Raw genomic sequence first — 24,458 nt, forward strand, 5'->3', positions numbered from 1 at the left:
ACTCCCTTGCTTCCATGCTCAGAGACTCAGCACCACAGATTAGAATCTCCATAACAAAATTGTATTGAAGAAGCAGGACCTTTTGCTGGCTTCAGTTATGAGTTCCGTTGGGTGTGATGGGAAAGCTAATGTGGTATAGTGGTTAAAGCAGGGGTAGGGATGTTTTTAAGACTCCAGTTCCCATCAGTCCTAAGTGGGAGTTGCAGTCCAGGGATATCTGGAGAGACACAGGTTTCCCACCCTTTGGTTTAGAGTGTTGGATTAGGACTGGGGAGACCTGGGTTCAAATTCCACTTAGCTATGAAGCTCATTTGGGTGAGTCATGACTCCCTCAGCCTAACTACCTCACAGGGTTGTCATGCAGATGAAATTTTGGGGTGGGGAAAAGGAAACGCAGGATACAAATAAATAAGGGTGCAATCCTATGCAGGTTTAGACAGCAAAAAGGCATACAACTCCCAGCATCCGGCTGGGGAATGCTGGGGGTTATAGGACTTATTTTCTGGATTGCACCGTAAGTGTATAAAAAGATCTTGGATATGTATCTTACACCCACCAAACCTACTTCACCCTCAACACTATTTTTTTCCTAGTGATTCACAGATCATTCTAAATTCTGGTATGATAATTTGGCGGGCATGTCCATTCATGTCCCAGTCACTGGACCCAATCTTTTAATTTGCTTCTTCTTGCACTGTGGTCCTCTGAGACTGTGAAGTTCTGCTGGAAATACTGGTTCCTCAGGGCCAGTTCACACATGTAACTTATTTTCTCCACAGAGTGACTGTGTAACCAGGGTGTACAACCATTAATATTCTGGTCAGCACCTAGATTTCATGTTGGACCACCATTTTGAGAAGAGAAATGGGAAGGGGTGGCCCACCATTTCTTCAGTCTCTACCCCCAACCATGGGCCTGCTTGCAACTTATAGAATCACAGAATAGTAGGGTTGAAAGGGGCCTACAAGGCCATCGAGTCCAACCCCCTGCTCAATGCAGGAATCCAAGTCAGAGCATCCCTGACAGATGGCTGTCCAGCCCCGTCTGGAATGCCTCCAGTGTGGGAGAGCCCACCACCTCTCCAGGCAATTGGTTCTCCACAGTTTTTTCTTTGTTTGTTTTGCCTAAGGTTTTCCACAGGGCGTGGGGATACCTGTAGCACCACTCAGGGGCTGGATTTGGTCCGGGGTCTTCTAGTTGTTGACCGTTTTGCTAGGGTGAATCGGATGATATGTGGAGCCAGCCACAAACAATCATGGAAATTGTATCCATATGCCACCTGATTCATGCTTCCATTCCCCCCAAGTGGCCATGGCGCACTTGACCATGGTAATGTGAAATTTGTTGTCAGATTATTTGTGACTTAATAATAATAATAATAAATTTATTTCCTGCCTTTTCCCATCTTGCAAGGAGCCCAAGGCACAACAACCCTGTGAGGTAGGTTAGGCTGAGGGTCAGTGACTGGACCAAAGTCATCCAGTGAGCTTCATGGCCAAGTGGGGACTAGAACCTGAATCTCCAGAGTCCCATTCCAGTAAGCACTACACCACACTGGCTCTCATGGGCAATATCTTGGACAAGGCAAATGCTCTCTCATTGCATCCGTGTGAGCTGACAGCACCAGATTGTGAGAATCCACTGTTCTTCAGATCCACCTTAAAACACATCTCCTCTCCCTCTCTCAATTGCATCTCTTTAGGTCCCTTGGGAGTGGGGAAGGGAAAGTGAGAGAGAAGATCTGTGCATTTTAGAAGGGGGGAGGGGGAGGGGGGAGGAAAGGGAAGCTGAGGCTGTGAAATGCAGAGAAGAAGAGAAAGGAAAAAAGCAGGCAAAGGAGGTATAAGAGAAGGGGAGAGAGGGACGGGGAGGGAAGAGGGAGACAGAATGAAGGAGGGAGCAGGAGAGAGGGAAGGTGGGAGAGTTCAGGCCAGAGGAAGATAAAAAAGGGAGGGAAGGTATCACAAAAAAAAGGGGAGGAGGAGAGAAAAGGAGGGGGAATAAAACAGAATAGCTAGAAGGAGAACAGCCGACAGGAGGTAGGTAGGGGGGGGAGACACAGAAGGAGTGGGGAGAAAGTGGAAGGTGAGGGCGAGAAGTGGGAGAAAAAAGGTGAATAAGAGAAGGTGGAGGAGAAATAGCGAGAAGTGCAGAGAGAGAGAGAGAGAGAAGGGAAAAGGTAAGCTAAGGAGAGGTGGAGAGTGTGTGTGGGGGACAGGGTGTCAGAAGAAAAAGAGGAGAGCAAGGGGAGGTGGGAAAGAAAGAAGTTAAGTTAGGGATTCCTCAAAGATTTCATCCCATCATTATACCGACTGCTTTCCTCCCTCTCCTCCATCATCTTATTCTCCAGTGATCATCCACCACAGACCCCGTAGCCAGGAGTCCCACTGCTCAACCCCCCTGACCCCTTCTTAAAAAGGGGGGGTCTGTTGGATGTACACCCCCATAGAGTGATACCCCTCCCCACCACCCCTTCACGGCCCCCTAACCCTTCCCCTTGCCCAGACACGCCATCTCCATCTTATCAGAGAGAGGAGGGGAGCAAGGGGTATCCCCTGGAGAGGGGGCGGGAGAAAGATGGAGCGATGGAGGAAAGCGAGCTAGGGAAGAGAAGAGGGGAGAGGGGATAGATTAGGAAGAGCGATTAGAGAAGCAGGGTATGGAGAGGGCAGGGGGATTTTGGGAGTGAGGGGGATCGTCTTGGGGGGCCACAAGGACTCGCCGGACCACGCGTGGATCGCGGGGGTCACGAAAGCCACCTTCAGAGGCTGCGGACAGGGGGGCACTGCCACGCGGGATGCGGAGGAGGGGGCACCTCCCGTTCTGAAACAGCCCCCCCCTTCCTCTGTACAACATGATGAGGACCAGACTGGGGGGGCTTTGCCTGTTGGGGGTCCTGACAGCAACTTGTATGGCTGGTAAGAGAGAGGAAGAGATGAATGGGCAAGTGGCGGAGGGTGCGGGGGCGGGGAGAAAATATTAGCCTGGGAAGCGGGGGGGGGGAGGTGAGTTGCCTGATGGAAAGGAAACGAAATTCCGGGGAGAAAAATGCTAGGTTAAACTAAAGGCAATTGGGACCACAACCAGTCAGATTATCTATTTATCTATCATCGAATTATCCATCCAATATCTCTCTATCTCTCTCTGTAAACACACACATATATGAGCTATTCATTCATCTTCACAAAAATACAGTTCACTGTAATTTATGTACACTAGCTAATCTGTATACAAAATCCACCCAGCCTTTGTACCCTTTTTTCTTTATAGATATCCCTTATCGTCTAATCTAGCTAGCCATCCCTCTTTCTAATCTCTCTCCCGTTTGTCTACCTGTCCATCTATGCATCTATCTTTTCCTATATGTGACTAGTGCAAGGCTTAATTTTTCCCCGTGGGTTCAAACCCACTCTGTTCTTCTCAGTGCCAGGGGACTCAGCCCCCGAACATTAGGTGAAGTGGTAAGAACAGGGACAGAGTATTTCTGAGCATGTGCAGTGTGCTTTCCCTTTGCTACTGAGCCATCGCAGGTGGTCTGCTCTCATCTGGGAGGCCTTCCGCAGCAGGGGATGTAACTCTGACCTGTCTTGAGTCCCAGTACCTCTCCCCTAAGAACTTCAGAACGCTCCCTGGTCCTCTGTTTGTCTTCTATACAATCTATTAGCCATTCGGAGAAGTAAGACAGAAAGAAGGATGTAAATGGCAGAGGGTTCCAAGCAGAAATATGATGCCCTTTCCATGCTTCTGTTTCCCGCACAAGCTGCTCCCCACTAATCAACCCTTTCCCTTCCACCCCCCTTTTTTTCCTCCTGCAGTGCAGTTTGTTCCTGCAAAGACCTATGAGGACTGGTGGGCTTACAAGGAGACTCTTCATGGTAGCTTTGTGCCAGGTACAAAATCCTTGGTGGCTGCTGCTGCTGGTGGTGATGGGGGGAGCTTCAAAGAATGAATAGTGGCTTGCCCCCTCCTTTCTTGCTTGCTTTCATAATATCCCTAGCCCAGGTGGCTGTCTGTGGATTCTGACTGGGCAAGATGTGTGCAGAGAATTCCTCTTCCATTGGCGTTTCTTGTGAGTGAAATGTATATAAGGGCCTAATGTAGCAAGATGTTTAACCAAGAAGGCAATTTTTTCCTTCTCCACACAACACCCTTTGTTGGCTGATGGCCTGTGGAACTCACAGCCACAGGATGTTATAAGGATCAAGAAAATAGCTGGGTCTGGGTTGGCCTTTTCACTCAGGACAGAAGGACCTAGGAAGGACCCCTAGCTGGGTAGAAGACAGAGGCAGGTTGAATCATCCCTGGCTTGCCCAGTTAAAAGGATCTGGTAGTGAAGGCTGAGGAAGAACTTGCCTGAGAGAGACACTGCTGGTCAGAATAGACAAATAGCCATTGGAGGCTGTCGGCTCTAATGTCAATGGAGTGGTGAATCTGCTCTGGGTTTCAGTCAGAACCAGTCAAAACTCTAAAGCTGCTATCCAAGGTGCTTCACTGAAACCCAGAGTGCATTCACCACCCCACTGACATTGGAGCCACCAGCCTCCACTGGACATAGCCTCATCTGGTTCCTAATGTAATAACATAATGGAAGGCAGGATGATCTACATGGCACTTGTTTAGATTAAAATAACATTAGAACACACTCTGCTTGCAAACTTCCCAAGGCTTATCACAGTCAGAAACAGAACACCGAAGTCGGTGGATCCCTTAGTCTGATTCGGCAAGGTGGCTCTGAATGTTTGGTGGATGGCAAGTGGATTTCTACAATGGAAAAGGGCAACTGTGGAGGTGGAAATGGCATGGCAGGCCTATATTTGCAGGAAATAAATGGTTATGGGAAAGAAACACTGCATGGTGGGGAATATGGGAGAAAAGAGAGTGGGCGGATGAAAGGAGGCCAGGGTGGACAGACCAACAGGTCATCCTTGACCCAGGACAGTTGGTTATACAGAGCATTTTCTGCCCCCAAGATGATATTCTTAAGTTCAGGTCTCTTAAATAAAAAAGTTTGCAAGCATCCTTATAAAAGACAACATCTTGCAGTTTAAAGTTTGGTTTGCTTGCCACATGTTGATTGGTACAAGCTGGCGGCTATGTCACATTTATTATCATCATCACGTCCATCATTTAAAAGGAAGACATGCAACTAGTCCTCATCATAGTGACAGGAAAGCTTGAATGGGTGCAGACAGTGCCTGATAAGAGCTGAGAAAACAAAGTGGCTATGGATGAGGATTTCCCTTGTCAAATGCTGGAGCACCTGAGCGTTGGTTCCCCCACGTCAAAGCCTTCTTGCTTTAAAATGTCTTCCCCCTCACTTCCCTTGCTGCTCTCCATTTCTTTTCCTCCCATCATAAACTCAGCATATGCTCTTCCTCCTCCCGTCTTCCTTTCCCAGGCTTTGGCTCCTGCAAAACTTCCAAATGCGGCGGCGGTAGCGGTGGCAGGGAAAACTAACTCCCAGTTTTGCCATCTGATAAGCGAGGCCGGTTAAGCAGATGCATGTAAATGGGGTGGATTTGCATAATTTATTCTGAGCTCAGGATGTGGGATTCCTCTGCGCGGAATGTTGGCACTGGCTCCAGACGGCCAATTAGATTTGGACGCCAGATGGGAACAAATGCCGGGCTTGTGACTTCCCCCCCTCCCTGCGCCAACGGTTGGGGATGACTTGTTGCGTCCCAAAGGTGGGGTGGGTGCACAGCGAGGGAACACCGCTATGGGAGAGGGCTGAGCTGCGCCTCAGTGCTGCGCAGTGCTGCGCCTCAGTGGGGGCTGGGCTTGGCTCAGCAACTGCAAAAGGCTGCATTAATATTTAATATCTCCGTCGCCCGCTCCGGCGATGCAGCAAGCAGAAGGCAAAGAGAAACAGGGCCACTGTGTGTGTGTGGGGTGAGGTGAGGTGGGGTGGGGTGGGGATTGCTTACTATGATGGGGTGGAAATGGGAACATGCCCCCATTTCCTGCTGCTGCCAGGGGAGTGTAAGAAGAGAAAGGGCCGAATGCATTCTCCGTTCAGAGAGAAAAAACAATTAAGTATACACATACAGATGAGGATACAAAAATGCACAGCTAACCACAGAGGGAATGAGGAGTGGAGCAAGTCTGTGCACACGCACGCTGAAATGAAGGAACACCCAGTGAGGACAGAGCAGAGATATTGCTTGACTAAATTGCACATATACATACCACCTAGGTAAAAAAAAGCTCTCTCTTCCTTATTAAAACACACAGAGAGAGAAAGAGAGACGAATACACCTCTACATGGTACACATCACAACTAGATAAATATACATTCACAGACCAGTGCCCGCTCCAGGTTTCGAAGGGCCCTTGGGCAAGGCACCCTCAATGGCCCCCCCCCCTCAGTGAGTCTACTACTCGCCGCCATTGTCACCAGCTACTCTTGCTCCTACTCCTCTTTCTCGTCGCTGCTCCCACCCACTTGCTTGGCAGCCAGAGAGCCAGGGAGCAGGTAGCCAGCGGCATCTGCTCCTCCTCACTCTCACCACCACTGTTACCTGGGCCAGAATGTGAGGCAGGTGAACAAGCAGGCTGCAGTGGTGAATAGTCCAGGAGGCTCTTGTCAGTGGGCACCTGCTGGGGTGTGGGCCCTCAGCAGGTACCCAAACATGCCTACATTTGACGCTGGCCTTGTCACACACGGTGAAAACCAACATACAACCTGAGTAAAACTCACTACAATTTATACGAAACCATGTAGCTGCATTGTTGCACAAATAACACACGCACACACACACACACAAATGTGCATTCGACAAATTCCAGAAGCCAACCTACAAATGGTGCTGGGAATTAGAGACACATGTTTTGCCCTTCTAATATCATGTTTGCCTGCCTACGTATCAAGTCACAGAAAGTTTTTCCGTGTGAGGCTGAGCCTGGTGTCTCCACCATCTAGACTCTGGCCCAAAGTAGTTTGCAGCAAAATTAAAACCTGATTAGGTTCTAATTTCATTTGGTTTCTCTTCCATATTATTCTATTTCACATTAAGAGTGTTTGCACATGTGACCAACTGTGGAAGACAGAGGTGCAAATGCACTTTAAAGCTTCATATACTCTCTACATATTTAAAAAGTAACACTGGAGGCTGTTGTCAAACAAACACACACCATCTTGCTGGATCACTCTCCAGATGCACTCTCCTTGTCTCAACTCTCTGTAATTGCACCCCGGGGACCGGGGGATAAAAATGTGTATTTTTCTTTGGCAGTTTCTCAAGCCTCCACTCCAGCACAGCTCAGTCCCAGAATCTGTTTTATATTGTTCTCTTGCAGGTCCCCCATTCTGGGGTCTCGTGAATTCAGCTTGGAGCCTCTGTGCCATTGGCAAACGCCAGTCACCTGTGGATGTTAACACGAGCCAAATGGTGTTTGACCCCTTTCTTCCTCCACTCCGACTAAGCACAGGCGGGAAGAAGGTGTGTGTGTGTGTGTGTGTGTGCGCGCGCGCATGCGTGCATGCGTGCATATGTTTGTAAGGTCTCTAGAATTTACTCTTCCTGGCTAATAACAACGTGAAAGATTACAGACATTCCTGCCAGAATGGATCCAGGCTGAAGTCAGTGATACTTACAAGCTTCCAGATGGACAGCTCCCAGTCCATCAGAAGACATTGTACAGCTATTCCAGCTTTTCTTCCTTAACAGATTTTTTGTGGTTTAAAAAAGGGGGGTGGAAGATGCAGTGGCAAACCACAGGAGGGTCACAAATGGAAGGCAACAGCGTCTCTCCCCTGACCCCACCCCCATCAAATTCCATATTTGATGCAGGGAGATTGCATGATAAAAGCCTCATCTGGAAACAGCCTTCATGATGACTAACATTTCACACTGATTTAAGTGGGACCTGAGTGCAACGAAATATAAATAGAACACAACTTTTAACATATTTTGGACTGGTTCCAGGTTAGTCTGGATCCAGCCCAGGGTGCTTCCCGACAAGGCCTTTATTGTGCAATCACCTTGCCCCATTTAAGGTACTGAGGGGGTGGGGGTGGTCTGGCTGTTGTCATCTTCCATTTATAACCTTCCCATTTTATGCCACTGGTTCTTCTGTCCTTTTTCTTACCTCAGAAATTCTGTTTGGGAGGGAAAGACAAAACAGCTGCATGGTGCCTTTGGATTGGTAGCATTAGTCTGTCTGGAAGCACCCTTAACACATTAAAATATTTTGGGTTGGTTCCAGATTTTATCAGACTACTCTTAATCTGGAACCAAATGAACAGTGGGTGGGTGGGGCCAAGAGAAGGGGGCGGGGCTATCCGGGAAACCCCAGAGGGTTGGACTGAGACCACAGGAGGTCTGGATTTAGCCTGCAGGCCTGGGGTTTAGCTCCCCTGATGTAGGAAGAGATATATCCTTAAAGGAAATAACAACAACAACAACAACAGCAGCATTTATATAAGGCGTTTTGAGTATACAGAGCATTTTGTACAGAATATCTCTGCATGTGTGACAACAGCCATTTAGGATAGGCCAGTATTCTGGGATTTACGGGCAGAGACTGAGAAATGGTGGCTTCCCTAACACCACCTACGGAATTATTGCTACATTGAACAAAGGGTGCAGTAACATGCCTTGCTTTTGGATCTGCCCCTTCCCAACTCCTTCCCCTGTTTCGCTGTCTCCCCCTGCCAGATCAGCGGCACCATGTACAACACGGGACGGCATGTCTCTTTCCGTCCAGACCCCTTGCAGCTGGTGAACGTTTCCGGAGGGCCCCTCTTGTATAGCCACCGGCTCCAGGAGCTACGCCTGCACTTTGGCAGTGAAGACGGTTTTGGCTCTGAGCACTGGATCGATGGCGAGGGCTATTCTGCCGAGGTGATCAAAGAGAAACATTTGTCCCTCTTGTAATTCTTGAATTTTGGGTCGCCACACAAGATGTGTTTACGGTCACTAGCTTAGATGGCTGTAACAAAGGGTCAGGAACATGAATGACTCATAGGTGTACCAAGTAACTTGGTCCCAACCCGTTTAAGGCTTTAAAGGTCAAAACCAGCACTTTGAATTGGGCTCGGAAACACACCGGTAACCAGTGAAGCTAACGTAGTATAGGCATTATGTGATCAAATCACTTCGTCCTCACCAATACTCGGGCGGCCGGATACTGCATGAGCTGGAGTTTCTGAACCGTCTTCAAAGGCAGCCCCACCTATTGCGCATTATGGTAGTCCAGCCTGGACATCACTACTGCATGGATAACTGAGGCAAGGTCCGTCCTCTCCAGATACGGCTGCAGCTGGCGTACCAGCCTAAGCTGGTGAAAAGCACTCCTGGTCACTGCAGCCACCTGGGCTTCCCCAGTTAGCTCAGAGTCCAGGAGGACTCCCAGGCTGCATTCTTGATCTTTTAGGGGGACTGCAACCCCATCTAGACCAGTTGTAAACCTCCATCCAAAGTTGGTCTCCCAACGCACAGTACCTCCACCTTGTCTGGATTACGTTTCAGCTTGCTCACCCTTATCCATCCCAAAACAGCTTCCAGACACTGGTTCAAGAGTTCCACAGCCTCCCTGGGATGTGCAGATGGAAACGAGAGGTAGAACTGAGTATCATCTTCGTACTGATGACATTTCAGCCCAAACCTCCTGATGACTTCCCCTAGTGGTTTCATGTAGACGTTAAAAAGCATAGGGGACAAGGTAGAACCTTGCGGCATCCCACAGGCTAATGGCCATGGGGTGGAGCAGAAGCCCCCCAGCACTACCTTCTGAGACCGCTCCTCCAGAAAGGACCGGAACCACTTTAAAACTGTGCCGCCCAAGCTCAATCCAGATAAACGATCCAGAAGGATACCATGGTTGATGGTATCGAAAGCTGCTGAGAGGTCCAGAAGAAACCAACAGGGTTGCACTCCTCTCATCCATTCCCTGGTGTAAGTCATGAACCAGGGTGACCAAGGCTGTTTCCATCCCATAACCAGACCTGAAACCTGATTGGAATGGATCTAAGTATCAGTTTCATCCAAAACAGCTTGGAGTTGTGAGGCCACCACACGCTCCAGCGCCTTGCCCGAGAATGGCAAATTTGACACAGGGCGGTAGTTATCCGAAACCATAGGATCTAAATTTGGTTTCTTCAGCAAGGGCCTCACCACAGCCTCTTTCAAAGCTGCAGGGACTTCACCGTCGCTCAAGGAGGCATTTACAACCTCCAAGGTCCAGATACCCAGCCCAGCTCTGGCAGATTCCACCAGCCAGGATGGGCAAGGATCTAAAGGGCAAGTAGTAGGCCTCAGCCTCCAAGCAGTTTGTCCACATCCTCAGGGTGCACATCATAGTCTATTGGCTATGAGGACTAAATTGCTGTGTGCACATGTGAACATATGCATGCGAGCATGTGTGCATTGTGCGTGTGGCCCCTAACTGCTGGCCCAGCATCACAGGTGGCCCTCTGAAAAGATTGTGTACCCCTGAGCTAGAGCCCTGAAATTCAATACATGGGTCATCAAAGTTACCCCAATTACTGTACCCTCAAATGGTTAAGATATTTCCAGACCACCCGGAAAGCTGAAATTCTGGCACGCACACTGTCAAAGACACACTGACTACAAGAAGCCTGAAAATAGGCTGTTTTTTTCCATGACAGAAGGCAGCACCCAGGACTGTAGCTAGGATTACGGGCTGAGGTACAGGCTGAGACTTCGAACCCAAATACAATTTCTCAAACACCTCTATTTAGATAGAATGCAGTGTAATTCAGTCCACACACACTTTCCACATTCACTTGGATAGTTACCAAATGCAGGAGCAACAGAACCTGATGGCCAGTCAGGCCGTATACTCGGAAGCGGGAGGTGTGCTGCGCACAACTGCGTCTCCGGTGTCTGTGCCTTCTTTCTGTGAATTCTGCTGATTTTGGTGTGTCTTAAATACTTTTTCTCCCAAGCCTTTGCACGCACGATGTGGGAAAACACACCTGCTGACTATGTTTCCTGGTTGTGCATTAATAGGGCTTGTCTTATCAGTGCTGAGGGACAACACCTTTCCCCCTGAGGTCTTGACTGCCCCTTCATCCAAACACTGCCTTAGGCTCCAGGCTTATCCAGGCCCATTCTTCCAAAGAACACTGATTAGCTGCATCTTGTCGGTTATATTTCTTTGGTCAGCTCTGCACCTGCAGGCACCTTGTTTCTCCCAGTTCTTTCACCTTCCTTTTCCCCAGTAACACTGCAAATTATTTCTGGTAACTCTCATTCGTACTTTAGGAACCCTTTCACCCCGAGGGGGCCATTATATGATTTTACTTGGCACATGGGGAGCTGAGGGTCTGGTTGCTTCTTTGGGCTTGGATTTGGGGGGCCTGGCTCAGTGCTGGCACCAGGTTTCGGAGGGCCCTTGGGCAAGGAGCCTCAGCGAGCCTGCCTTCTCGCCGCCATTGTCACCAGCTGCTCTTTCTCGCCGTTGCTACTGCTTGCTTGCTTGACAAGCAGAAGGTCAGAGAGCAAGGAGGTGGTAGCATCCACTGTTCCTCCTTCTCACCACCATGATTGTCTGGGCCAGAGCGAGAGGCAAGTGAACAAGCAGGTTGCAGTGGTGAAGAGGAGAAGCAACTCCAGGGGGATCTTGTCAGTGGGCCCCTGCTGAGGTGTGGGCCCTCAGCAGGTGCCCAGCCATGCCTACCCTTGACGCCAGCCCTGGCCCAGCTCATCCAGCTGCAGCCAGAGCCATCAACCCAGTGTGCTGGACTGGTTAGAGCGTTGGGTTAGGATTGAGGATACCCAGGTTCAAGTCCTCACTCAGCCATGAAGCTGAATGAGTGATCACAGGGCAATCACTATCTCTAAGCCTAGCCTACCTCATAGGGCTATTGTGAGGTTGTACTAGGGAGAGAGGAGAATCATTCACACAGCCTTGAGTCCCTTGGAGGAAGGGAAGGTTATCAAAGTAAGGACTAAATAAATCATTCTGTGCCTGCAAAATGCAAGCTCTCCTAACATGCCTGTGTGTACTGTTTTCTATTTCACACCTCACCTCCAGGTGCAGCTGATCCACTACAACCAAGAGCTCTACCCCAATATCTCAGAAGCCTCGCGCAATCCCAATGGCTTGGCTGTCATTTCCATCTTTGCCAATGTGAGTCCATCCCGTTCCCTCTAGGGACACCAGGCTTAACCCTGGTGGGCTCAAGGTGGGGTGGGCAATTGAGAACAGGACCCAAAGCCTTCGGTTGATTTCTGTCTGCAGATCGGAACAAGTCCCAACCCCTTCCTAACCAGGCTGTTGAACAGGGAGACCGTTACCCGAATCTCGTATAAGAGTAAGTGGGAGAGCTTTGGGGGATACAGAGGAGGGCAAAGATGGGGATACGAGGGACATCTTTGTCAGTGGCAAAGATGGTGAAGACTGGGAAAGTGAATGATGGAGTTGCGGTGACAGACAGACGAGACATGATAGGTGTTGGTAAAATTATAAATGGCGTTAAAGAAGTAGATAAAAGATACATGCTTGTCCCTCTCGTCTTACTTGAATTTAAGGTCACCGCGAGATGTTAAAATGGTCCGCCCCAGGTGTCTTATGAATCCGAATGGATTCCTGAATGCGCTTGGGGATTCTCTGGAGCATGCAAATGGCCACTCAGTCAAGGCCCTGGTGGGTGGCTGGAATGCTGCAAGCACTGGGGCATTAGATCGGGTAGCTCCGAAACGCCCTCTCCCATGGCTAGAGCACTGGTGGCAGAAGTCTCACTCTGAAGACAATCAGACATGGGCTAGAGTTGTATCTTCAGCCTATCACGTGGTGATGAAGGCAGCAAAAAAGGAATACTATGCTGCCTCTATTGCGTCCGCAGAGTGCTGTCCCCGGAGGCTGTTCCAAGTGGTCCGGAGCCTGGTCGGTCCAGTTGCTCCAGAACTGCTGGAGCATTCTAAGGCCTCCTGTGAGGCCTTGGCAAGGCACTTTGCAGATAAAATTGATGGGATTAGGAGTGTTATTCCATGCGCCGTGGATACAGTTAGCGAGTGAGAGGCGGCCTGTGGCAAACCAGTTTTGTGGGATCAGTTCCAGCTTCTTCCTTCTGATGAAGTGGACAAGGTGCTTTCATCTGTAAGGCCGACCACCTGCTTACTTGATCCTTGCCCATCCTGGCTCATTATGAGCTGCAGAGAGAGACTGGGTGAGGGGATCAGGGCGGAGGTGAACGCCTCCCTTGAGGAGGGAGTGATGCCATCAGCCCTCAAGGAGGCAGTGATAAGACCACTCTTAAAGAAGCCCTCCTTGGATCCCCAAGTTTTGAACAACTTTCGCCCAGTCTCGAATCTGCCATTTGGGGGCAAGATCATTGAGCGGGTGGTGGCGATGCAGTTGAAGGCACACTTGGAAGAAGCCGATTATCTAGATCCATTTCAATCGGGCTTCAGGCTTGGGCATGGGACAGAAACAGCCTTGGTCGCCTTGGTGGATGATATGAGGAGGGCTCTGGATAGGGGCGAAGGCTCCTTCCTTGTTCTCCTCGACCTCTCAGCGGCTTTTGATACTGTTGACCACGGTATCCTCCTGGACCACCTGGAGAGGATGGGTATCGGAGACATTGTATTACAGTGGTTCCAGTCCTTCCTCTCCGGCAGGTACCAGAGGTTAGCACCGGGACAGGAGGTGTCAGACCCGTGGCCGCTCATGTGTGGGGTGCCACACGGTTCCATCCTCTCCCCAATGCTATTTAACATCTATGTGAAGCCACTGGGAGTTTGGGGTGCGGTGTCATCAATATGCGGATGACACGCAGCTCTACCTCTTGTTCAAATCTTCACCAGGGTTGGCTGTGGAATCCCTGTCTGGAGACGGTGAGTGGCTGGATGGGGAGGAATAAGCTGAAGCTGATCCCTGACAAGACTGAGGTACTTTTGGTGGGAGACAAAAGGAGGCTGGGGGATGTTGACCTGGTGTTGAATGGGGCATGGCTACCCTTGAAAGACCAGGTCTGCAGCCTGGGGGACATTTTAGACTTCCAGCTGTCCATGGAGGCTCAGGTGTCAGCCATGAGCTGGACAGCGCTGTACCAACTCCATCTGATACGGTGGCTGCACCCCTACCTTCCCAACCATCTGCTCCCATCGGTAGTACATGCCCTGGTCTAGACTACTGTAATGTGCTCTATGTGGGGTTACTCTTGAAGACGGTTTGGAAGCTGCAGCTTGTGCAGAATGCAGCGGCTCGCCTGATTAAAGGCAGCCGCCGGCATGACCACATCACTCCAGTGTTGAAAGAGTAGTTACCAGTTACTACTGGTAACCAGTTGTTTTCCAGGCCAAATTCAAGGTGTTGGTTTTGACCTTTAAAAGCCTATGCGGTTCCGGCTCAGCCTATCTCAAGGAGCGCCTCCAGCAACACCAGGCAGGCCGCTTAACAAGATCAGCCTCGGATGGCCTTCTCTCTGTCCCATCAGCCAGGACAGCTAGGCTGGTGAGGACGAGGGAGAGGGCCTTCTCTGTGGTGGCCCCCACACTGTGGAACTCTCTCCCTAGGGAACTTTGCCATGCCCCCTCTTTAATGAGCTTCCGCCTTGCACTGAAAACTTGGTTATTCAGGCAGGCATTTGGGGTGGGCTAGGGTATTTTTAAATAATGTTCTAATGTATAATTTTACTGTTTTAAATTGTACCATTGTACATCGCCCAGAGTGGCCGGGTGACTGGCCAGATGGGCGATGAAGAAATTTAATAAATAAATGAATGAATGTGGTTACGACAGGGGCAGCCCTAGACCAGCTGCCAGCGACTGGTGCCCTAGGCGAACCGTGCAATCAGTGCCCCAAACCCCACGGGCAGATGTAGGTTGAGGTTTTCGGTAAACTGGGAAACATTTTGCCCTTATTTTCCATTTAATGAAGAGGCAACCCCCCCCCACGCATCTTTGGAAGCAGAAATATCATTTATAATAAAATGCACCTCAAATGGTGTTTGTTTGTTTGTTTGTTTGTTTGTTTACTAAGCACTGTATCAGCACAGAGGGTCTGATGAAAACAGCAAAGGGACAGATACCCGAGGGACATCCCTGGAAGAAGGGTCCCGGTTGCATCCTCAGGGCGACGTGACCAACAGGGCTCTGTCAGCCCCCAGGCCCAGCCCCCCAAGGGCAAAGGAAGTGGCTGCGGGGCAGGGGGCTCTCACTCCCTGTCTCCAACTGGGAGCAGCCGCAGAGCAGGAGGACATCCTGTGTCACCTGAGGGCGGCCCAGGCCCCAAGGTTGGGCAGGTGGCCTGACTAAACCCTCCCAGTCGGTTCTTCACTTGCCTCCACAGCCTTGGTCACATTCACTCTCCATGTGCATGGGAACTGAAATAATGGCAACGTTATTTTATTTGTATTTTTAAAAAAATTTGCATTTTTTAAGTTAACTCACTTAACTTGGCACCCTAAGCGACAGCCTCATTCACCCATATGGACAGGCTGTCCCCTGGGTTACAACCGCTAGCTTAGATCGCTTCTACAAAGGATAAGAAACAGGAGTGGAGGGTAGATCTTTGGGCTATGATAGCTAAATTGATCCTCCAAGTTCCAAGGCAGTCTGCCTTTGAATACTAGATGCTGTGGGCAAAAGACAGGGGAGGGTTGTTGTTACCCTCGTGCCTTTCTTACCAGTTTCCTGGAAGTATCTGCAAGGGCCACTGTTGGTGACAACATGCTGGCCTACCAGAGAGACCTTTGATCTGATCCCACAGGGTTCTTCTTGTGTTCTTAAGGTGTGTGCGGGTGTGGTGATCTCTCTCCCTGCAGACGATGCTTATCTCCTACACGATCTGAGCCTTGAAGATCTTTACCCAGAGACGTTTGGTTTCATCACCTACCAAGGATCCATGTCGACCCCTCCATGCTATGAAACAGCCACATGGGTCCTCATTGACAGGGCCATCAACATTACCTCTGTACAGGTGGGTTCCCTGAGGAAGCGGCATCTCTTAAATCAGGTCAGATTTTCAGACCAGCTAGTTGCCTTCCCTGGATGAGCAGTCCAACCCTACCTTGAGGCAGACTAAAGCAGTTGCCTCAGGCAGCAAATGCTGGGAGGCAGCAGCTAGGTGTTGGAGACACCTGTGTGCCGTGCGGCCTGCTCTGTACCCTCTAAGTTAGCCTGCTGCCTTCAGGTGTAGTGGAGGATGTTGTCTCATCATCGGTGGTGAAGACTGATTCATCTAGTCGGCTTTTGTGCTTGGAATTGGAAAAGCCACCATCTTGTTCAGGCAGCAAGATGTCTTAGGCCAACCCTGCAGCTGAGAAAGTCTAGGTGTCCTAGCTCCCAGCCTCCGCCTCTCCCAGCCCATTAGATTTTTCTGCCCCCCACACCCCATCCTGAGAATCTCGAAGTCCTGATGCCCCCTGTTGTTCCTGGCCTCCTTCTCCCACCTCTGTCTTCCCCAGATACACTCCCTTCGTCTTCTCAGCCAGAATCTCCCTTCCCAAATTTTCCGGAGCATGAGCGACAACTCGAGACCCCTCCAGCCCCTGTTACACCGAAGCCTTCGCGGCAACCGGGATCCACGGCGCCCTACTCGACGTTGCAAAGGGGTCAACTACAGGCTACATGGTATGCAACTCAGGAACCCAAGCAAGGTTCTCCCATGCTTTGACCCACCAGGCTTCGCTCCCATTCTACTTATTTCGTATTGTGATTATTGTTTCTTTTCGGCATTTATACTCAGCCTTTCTAAGAAATAGTCAAGGCTGTGGGCAATCAAAAATTAAATAATCCACAATGATCAAAACAAATCAATAAAACCAACGACAACCTTAAAAGACTAAAATCATAAAAAGGGAGTAGCAGCATAAAACAGTCTAAGGATGGTAATCGATGGAGTAAACAGTCTTCACTGTTTGTCTAAAAGCAAGCAGCAAAGGGGCCAGGTGAAGGCTTTGGGAGGCTTTCCATCCTGGGTGCCACCACCGAAAGGCTGTGTCTCTGTACCTACCAACCCACTGGATTTCTGATGGTGGGGAAACCCAAAGCATGAGCCCTCTCCTTATGATCCAATGGGATGCCATGTTAAAGAGTTCCCCCTATTACACAGGAGACTTTCAGGGCCACCCTGCTATTAGGCAAAGTAAGGCAGCAGCCTCAGGTGGCAGATTTTTTTCTAATTCGTTTTTCCTGTTTTATATCCCATCTCTCCTCCAAGGAGCTCAAGGTGGTGGTAAAAATTAGCCTCCCCATTTTTATCCTCGCAACAACCCTGTGAGGTAGGTTAGGCTGAGTGGCTGGCCCGAGGTCATCCGGTGAGCTTCATGGCTGAGAGAGGACTCAAACCTGGGTCCCGCCGGTCCTAGTTCCACACTCTAATCACCACTACGGGACAGAAACTGTGTGTGTAAATCAGCTATGCATTTTTGCAAAATGCAGAAGGTCTTTGCATTCATGTGCTGCTTTTTAAACAGCAACCCAACCACCCTACCTACACACAGCGTGTCGATAGGGGGCAGAGTGCAAGGGGGGGGTGTTCCTACCACTTCTTCCTGTGCCACAGACCTAAAGAAAATTGCCTCCAAAGCTTCTGTTTGTCCTGCGAGGGAAGCTGGTATTGGCAGGGTGAAGGCACCATAAAATCCTCATCCGGAAGCACCTGTGGCTGCAGTCCAACGGGTGTGGGTTCCAGGCCCAAGTCCTCACCCGAGCTGAATTGCATATGTTTAATTGGTCAGGGGAATTGTAAGCATATTCAGGAAGGTCATCTTACCTTTAAATACAAGGTGCCTAGGGATCTTTCTTTCCTTCAGCCTTGCTGCTGCATCAAATGGCCCATTTTTGGGTCATGATGTTAGCTCGAGGGGAAGGTTTAGGAGTGGCAGGTGGGGCTGGGAAAGGTGTGGCTTTCCCCATGGGCAGGAATGCAGCTGGGCTGTTGAGAAGAGCTGTCTTTTTTGTTGCTACAAAATAGAAGAAAGAAAATTCAGCCCCCTGGTATTTAAAGGTTACCATGTGCATATGCACCCCATTCTCAAAATTTGCTCCTCTCCTGAAAGACACCGAATATCCCCACCACACACACACTTTTCCAGGAGATGAATTGTCCCATGAAAGTGTGTGTGTGAGATATTCATCAAACCTTGGAATGAAACACAAACAATTCCATGTGAAGCTGCATTTAATGCAATTTGTAATTTGGCCCTTACGGTATCCCCAAAACAAGGGAGGGAGAGTGATTTACCTGGGAAAGAGCCCAGAAAGTAGAGATTTTCTGTTCCTGGCAAATAGGGACAGTTTGGCACAAACGAGAGAATGAAACAAATCCTTAGCCTAAATTGTGTTTTTCTTCTCTTTTGCAGTTGATGGAACACGGCCTCCCAAAACTGTCATGTAGCTGAAGACTGTTGGAGCACATTTTCTCCTGTTGAATGTCTGAGGCTGGCTGTTGCTCCCTCAAAATTTGATGTCTAACTGAGGAAGCTACAACCTCCCACCTCTGGGTGACTAAGTTTGCCTCCCACCATGCAAAAGGGAATAAAAGAGGGAGCCTGTGAACTATATCGGAGAGTCTGCCTCAGGGGTGTTTGGAACATACTCACTCCAGTGTGGCTTCTGGAGCTTTAAAACCATGAGACCAAGGCTATCTATTAGCCGAATGTGGCATGCCCCCAATTGAACAGTCATATCATAAAAGGGAGTCCCAGAAGCTTGAGGACTAGTATGTTGCTCTCTGATATTACCTCCCTGCTTTCCCAAATACAATTACTTTTGTGCTGGACATCAAATAGACCTAAAATCTCTATGAATCCCAAATGCTAGGGAGAGAGAATGTACCCCAAATTCTGGGCAGTCCAGCCAGCCTGTATTGGGCAGATGGATGTACCCCAAAATGCTGCACACACCTCAGAATGTTTGGTTGGACATTCAAAGGAGGCTAGTCCCATTGTGTCTGAGTGCACCCTGAGATATTCGTGGGACATTCTGTGAACCTTAGGGGCCATGGGGCACAAAAATTGAAAGCACGACTGTTTTCTCCAAATGTTAATGCCCTAAACCTCGGGGGGGGGGGGCAAGGCAGAGATACACAGGAGCAACCCCACAAGTCCTGAGCTTCTTTCATTAATTTGGGGAAGAGGTATACACTTGGAACTTCACCCCACTTTCTGTGTAAAGGTGAGGGAATCTGGGATAGAAGATACAAGCAAGAGTCCAAAATTTCCAAATTCTCAGTCTATCCTGGGAGGTTTGGGAGAACAGAAAATACACAGGGATATGGTGTTGCTTTCTAAATGGCTTTCAAGACCCTTAGCTGGGAAGCAGGAAAGGGAAGGATTTTGTTGCCAAAAGAATCCACCTTTTGAATACGGATAAATATTATTATTAATTAAAAGACAATTTTCAAAACAAGCTTTGATTTTCTTTGAGTGAAATTTCTTCCATTGAGAACAGAGCCAAACCCGGACATTATGATGCCTTGACCCAACTCAGGTCATGTTGAATTCATCATATAATTGGGGGTGGGGGTGGGAATTTAAAGCACAATCTTTGAGCGTGGGGTGGGAGCTGAACCCTCCATCCTGCACACATACACCTGCACTTTCCCCTCCAAAATGAATTCTTTCCAGCTGTTTTCCTTTCAGCAGTGACCATTTTAAAGGCAGCACTACTAATCAATAAAAAGACCATACAGGAATCAGATGACAGTACCTTCATCTCCCTAATTCTGAATTAACTGTATCTAGAGGGCTGTGCAGATGTTACTTTCGTGTTGTCCAGTGGTGAGGGACATATAGCCCTCCAGATGTTGTTCAGCTGTCATGGGAGCGGCAGTCCAACAACATCTGGAGGGCCACATGTTCCTCATCCCTGATGGAGACTGAACTCATGTACGGGATAGTGCCCAGTGCCACCGCATCCCCCTCCCCACATTCAGCACAACAGAACCTAGCTGTGTACAGTTTGTCTGTGCAACTGGTGATCCTCCAAAAAGCCAGTGTGGTGTAGTGGTTAAAGTGTTGGAGGATACAAGAGATCCAGGTTCTCATCTCCACTCAGCCATGAAGATCACTTTGGGCCAGTCACTGACTCTCAGCCCAGCTGACCTCACAGGGTTGTTGTTGTGAGGATAAAATGGAGAGGAGGAGGATAATGTAAGCCGCCTTGGGTTCCTTGCAAGAGGAAATAAAGGTGGGCTATAAATACATAAAATCATTAAAATGGGTCTACCCTAACTCTAGTTTCAACCCTATGTCTTTTATTTAATGCAGAAAAACGACCAATTTCCCCCCGCAACAATCCTATCACAACTAATATCCAGAGTCCAGATGTTCTTATCAGCAACCAACATCTATAGTAATATAAATTCTAGATATTGTTCAATGGAAATTATACATTACTTACTTCTTACCTACAGAAATTTATTAAAATATATATATATATGTAATTCCACCACACTGGCTGTCTAACCCCTACACCACGCTGGTGTTATGAAACTCATGAAAGAGAGACAGTATAATGGAAAATTCTTTCTGAAATAGTTACACTCGCACAAATGTAGCATGAGGGGAAAGATTAGCAAGCTTCTCTTTGTTTGAATAAAAAGCACACTCTGCACACGCTCAGGGAATGACAAAATGAGGAATAAACATACCTGGAAATATGAAGAACTACATTCTGCCAGTGTGTGTGTGTGTGTGTGTGTGTATGTGTGTGGGGATGGGGGATTAGCTTCTCCCCCAATCCAGCTGTTTCTTTAGAAGCTTCCCTCCCCCAAGGGTCTTCTGAGATAACCTAACAGGAGGTCTGGGAATGAGCTGGATGTGGAAATACAAAGCTGAGTGCGGTGCTGACATGTGTGGGATTGCTCTGGAAACCAACATGAATGTGTGTGGTTGCAGCTATACATACTTACCTGAGAGGAAGTCCCGTTGAACTCAATAAGACTTACTTCTGAGTAGACATGCGATAGAATTGCGCTGCAGATCAGTTAAAAATCCCCAAGGCTTCTCAAAGGTCCCATTGAACGCAGCAATGCTTACATCTGAGTAAACCATGTAGGAACTTTTCAGCCAGACAGCAAGAAGCCTTGAAAGCTGGGATTCTCTGGCTATTATGCTTTTGAACTTTTAATAATACATCGTGCAGGGCTCCAAAGATTGGCGTGGCCATTTTAAAAGTTTTTTTCTTTCTTTTAAAAGTAGTTGCTTTAAACAAATAGTTTATCTCTCAGGCACACCTGAGACAGCCTTCTTTTGGAAAGCCCCTGCAAGGAAGTGTTTTTGCTGAAAGTACTGCACCACTGGGGAGACTTTTGGGAAGCACGGATAAGATTTCAATTTAAAAAGAACACCCAGGAACACCCACTCGATGGTAAGCACAATCTCGCCCCTCCCCGAAATTTTAGAGAAATTCGACCCACCCCCACCAAAGAGGGAGAAAAACAGTTGCTTCTTTTGCAGGGAGCGAAAACTTTTGCGAAAATGGGAGGGTAAATTTGTCCCAGCACTGACAGGCATTCTCCTTCCCCGGTTTGTGCAAAGCTCCCCCCAGAGCAAATGGTATCAATAAACAAATGATATTGTTTTGATAGCAAATGATAGCAATAAAATCAGCAGGGCTGATGGGGTGTGCGGTCTGAGGGAGAGTCCTGAGGTCCGAACTGAGAGGCCTGGAGATCTGCATTTGGCTAACAGACATTACCTGTCCCTGCAATATAGTAGTAGGCTAGATGGGCCCATGGCCTAACTCAGGGTAAAAACAGTGGTTATGAAAGGGTTGTCTGAATGTTTCAGAAAACAGTAGTTTTCAATTGTTAACATAATGAGCCTCCTCAAAGCAAGAAAACAGCTTTTGGGGTTTCCTAGGTTTAACTGAACGATTCACTCAACCCTATGGAGCTGAATCATAGAATAGTAGGGTTGGAAGGGGCCTACAAGACCATTGAGTCCAACCCCCCTGCCCAATGCAGGAATCCAAGTCAAACCATCCCTGACAGATGGCTGTCCAGCCTCATCTTGAACACCTCCAGTGTGGGAGAGCCCACCACCTCCCTAGGGACTTGGTTCCCTGTCCTATGGCTCTAACAGTCAGGATGTTTTTCCTGATGTTCAGCCGGAATCTGGCTTCCTGCAACTTGAGCCCATGATTCCGTGTCCTGCACTCTGGGATGATCGAGAAGAGATGCTGGCCTTCCTCTCTGTGACAACCTTTCAAGGACTTGAAGAGGGTCTGATGAAAAGTGGCAATTTAATTGCTTCATATAAGCTCTCTCCCCGCCCCCGATAAAGTTCACCACTGGCTTGGTGGCATTACGGAATTCAAGCGGATTTCATTTCCACTGGAAGATCCAGCAGTAGCTGCTAACACGACAAAAGAAAAGAGGCATCACCACCGGCAGCTTCAAGATTTCAGGACAGAAATAGGACAGAAATAGATGACTAGGGCGACCTTGTTAAATACCGCTCCCTTGAGGGATAGCCATTGCCAGCACAAAACGCCCAGAACCAGAGAAACTGGGTCATCAGAAAGAATTACAGTGGGCAAAATTGTTACCATGTAGATGTAATTACCTGAGTAAGGGAAGAGCAAGAAGAAGATTTAAGGGTGAATGGACCTTGAATTTAGTCAGCAGGATGTTGTAAAAATCAAAATTCTACTGCCCCCTGGTGGAAGTCTTCCCTGAACTGGATCTTAATTGAGGAGGTAAGGGACTTCTATATTATTTTCATCTGCAGCTGAGAGCACAGAAAGATGCACAAGGCTGAGGGAGAAAGAAGGGGGAAAGGCAAAAGTCACAGAAGCCTAATGCTTGGGGAATAGGGTTTATTCACTCTTTCCTTCTTCCTCTGTGTTCCAAACCTCCTGAGCACATCAGGAGCCACACAGGAGTTTTCTTTGGCCTTGGCCTAACTGCCTTTAAGTACTTGCAGCCAAGCTTTGCCCCCTCCCACTTCCTGACCCACATCCCCATGGTTTCCTGTTGAAGACACGTGCCAGTTGGCCAGAGGGTTGGTCTTCGCCTGTTGGTGCCATCACAACGAGAGACAAAGCAGTTCTTCTGCCAGGGCTTTGGTTCCCCAGGAGACACTGGCCTCACAGAGAAACAAGATTGTTGGGAGTTCTCTTGTTAATGTGTGTTTCTTTCTTTAAACCACTGGATATTTATTTATTTATTTATTATTACATTTGCATCCCGCGGTTTTTCCACCAAGATGGCGTATGTAGGGTCATCAGATGGTCTCCCATCCAGGCACTGACCACACCCAGGCCTGCTAGCTTCAGCAAGGTTGCTGCGTCATGTGCCTATAAACCATGCCCTGAGACCCTACAGCTTCCAAGCCATAGTTTGGGCACCTCTGGAATCTCATCCACCTCAACCCCACTCGCTTCTGAGAGCCCGGCTCCCCATTCTTACTCACTACTCCTGCCTGCCCCACCCCAGAAGTTCCCACTAATCTATGGCGTGTTGTGCTAGGTAATTAGTATCCTGATGAGTCATTAATCAGTCCAGTGAGGGAGGGAATTGGCGGGGAAAGCCAAGTTCATTCTTTGTCCCATGGAAATGTGACATTTAGATCTTGTGTACGCTCCTGGTAGATCTGGTCGAAACATTCACTCTGTGCAGTGGTCAGATGATTCTTCCAGTCACCAGAGATCCCTGGAAACCAATGACAAAAGTAATATCCCATTAGATTTTGGACAGACATGATGGAGGAAGCATTTCTTGATGCAATGCATAAGCAACATAGGAATCTGTTGCCACAAGTTGTGACAATGGCCACAATCTATTTTTTTTATTATTTGCTTCAAATATTATTATACCATCACCAGCAGCAGGCTGTACCGAGGAAGATGAGAGTGGGAAGAAAGTGGGGCCGTTCCACCAACGCTGCTGAAAGACTTAATTTCCCCCCCTCTTCTCTCCCAGTTCCTCTTTCCTTATGTGTCATGTCTTTTTAGACTGTAAGGGACTGTTTTGTTTTACTGTTTATATGTAAGCTGCTCCTAAGGGCCTTTTTGGCCGAGCAGCAGGATAGAAAGAAATGATAAATATGTAACGTATACCGCCTTTTGAGGCAAAGCCTCCTCAAGGTGGTTGACAAGGCAACATTTTAAACAATAAAATATAAAACACAACAAACTAAAAAAGCAGCACAAAAAATCTGAAAGAACAAAGGTAAAAAATATAAAATAAAAACAGCCACCCATTCATTAAAAATATATATTGGAACATCCAGGTCTTTAAGGCCTGTTGGAAAACATTCAGGGAAGGAGGCCACACATGCATCCCATGGTAGGACATTCTACGAGGATGGGGCCACTACCCTGTCTTTTGTGCCTACCACCCTCATAGATCTTACTTAGGGTCCGGGCAGATACATGTAGGTGCAGGCAGTCCTGCAAATAACCTGGTCCTAAGCCTCTTAGGGCTTTAAAGGCATTCACTTGCACTTTCCAACTGGGTCTGGAAACACACTGTCAACCAATGCAGCTGGTACAGAGAGCCTTTCCACATGAGGCATTTATTGTGCACCCCTGATT

General features: G+C 48.5%; 2 protein-coding genes across 6 annotated transcripts in view; one reads left to right on the top strand and one right to left on the bottom strand.

The window, feature by feature from the left end:
* Nucleotides 1-1,718: 1,718 nt before the first annotated feature.
* On the top strand, nt 1,719-20,147 carry CA11 (carbonic anhydrase 11 (inactive)). 2 transcript variants are annotated; one of them, XM_084805669.1, is made up of 9 exons: nt 1,719-2,918; nt 3,816-3,890; nt 7,300-7,442; nt 8,661-8,846; nt 12,004-12,099; nt 12,211-12,283; nt 15,737-15,891; nt 16,379-16,544; nt 18,278-20,147. In XM_084805669.1, exons 1-9 carry the CDS (start codon nt 2,855-2,857, stop codon nt 18,310-18,312), a joined length of 993 nt encoding a protein of 330 aa, XP_084661795.1. In that variant the 5' UTR covers nt 1,719-2,854; the 3' UTR covers nt 18,313-20,147. The 2 variants fall into 2 exon arrangements, with proteins under 2 accessions (XP_084661795.1, XP_084661796.1); XM_084805670.1 differs by having other exon boundaries at nt 1,732-1,840.
* Nucleotides 20,148-21,230: 1,083 nt separating this feature from the next.
* The window catches only part of LOC146342119 (sulfotransferase 2B1-like), a 33,245-nt gene continuing 30,017 nt past the window's right edge, over nt 21,231-24,458 (bottom strand). For all 4 annotated transcript variants that reach the window (XM_084805674.1, XM_084805672.1, XM_084805673.1 and 1 more), the window contains one exon: nt 21,231-23,574. In XM_084805674.1, coding sequence (XP_084661800.1) covers nt 23,459-23,574 — 116 coding nt within the window. In that variant the 3' untranslated portion in view covers nt 21,231-23,458. The remainder of the gene's footprint in view (nt 23,575-24,458) is intronic.

Source organism: Heloderma suspectum, chromosome 6 (assembly GCF_057233095.1).
Source record: "Heloderma suspectum isolate Gila_16-S chromosome 6, 16-S_ref, whole genome shotgun sequence".
NCBI classification, from domain to species: domain Eukaryota; kingdom Metazoa; phylum Chordata; class Lepidosauria; order Squamata; family Helodermatidae; genus Heloderma; species Heloderma suspectum.

Bases quoted from the DNA above. Each gene is read 5' to 3' on its own strand.
- CA11 (XM_084805669.1), top strand. From the start codon at position 2,855: ATGATGAGGACCAGACTGGGGGGGCTTTGCCTGTTGGGGGTCCTGACA. The intron at 12,284-15,736 runs GTAAGTGGGAGA...CTCTCCCTGCAG, and splicing joins TACCCGAATCTCGTATAAGA to ACGATGCTTATCTCCTACAC. The intron at 15,892-16,378 runs GTGGGTTCCCTG...TGTCTTCCCCAG, and splicing joins TCAACATTACCTCTGTACAG to ATACACTCCCTTCGTCTTCT.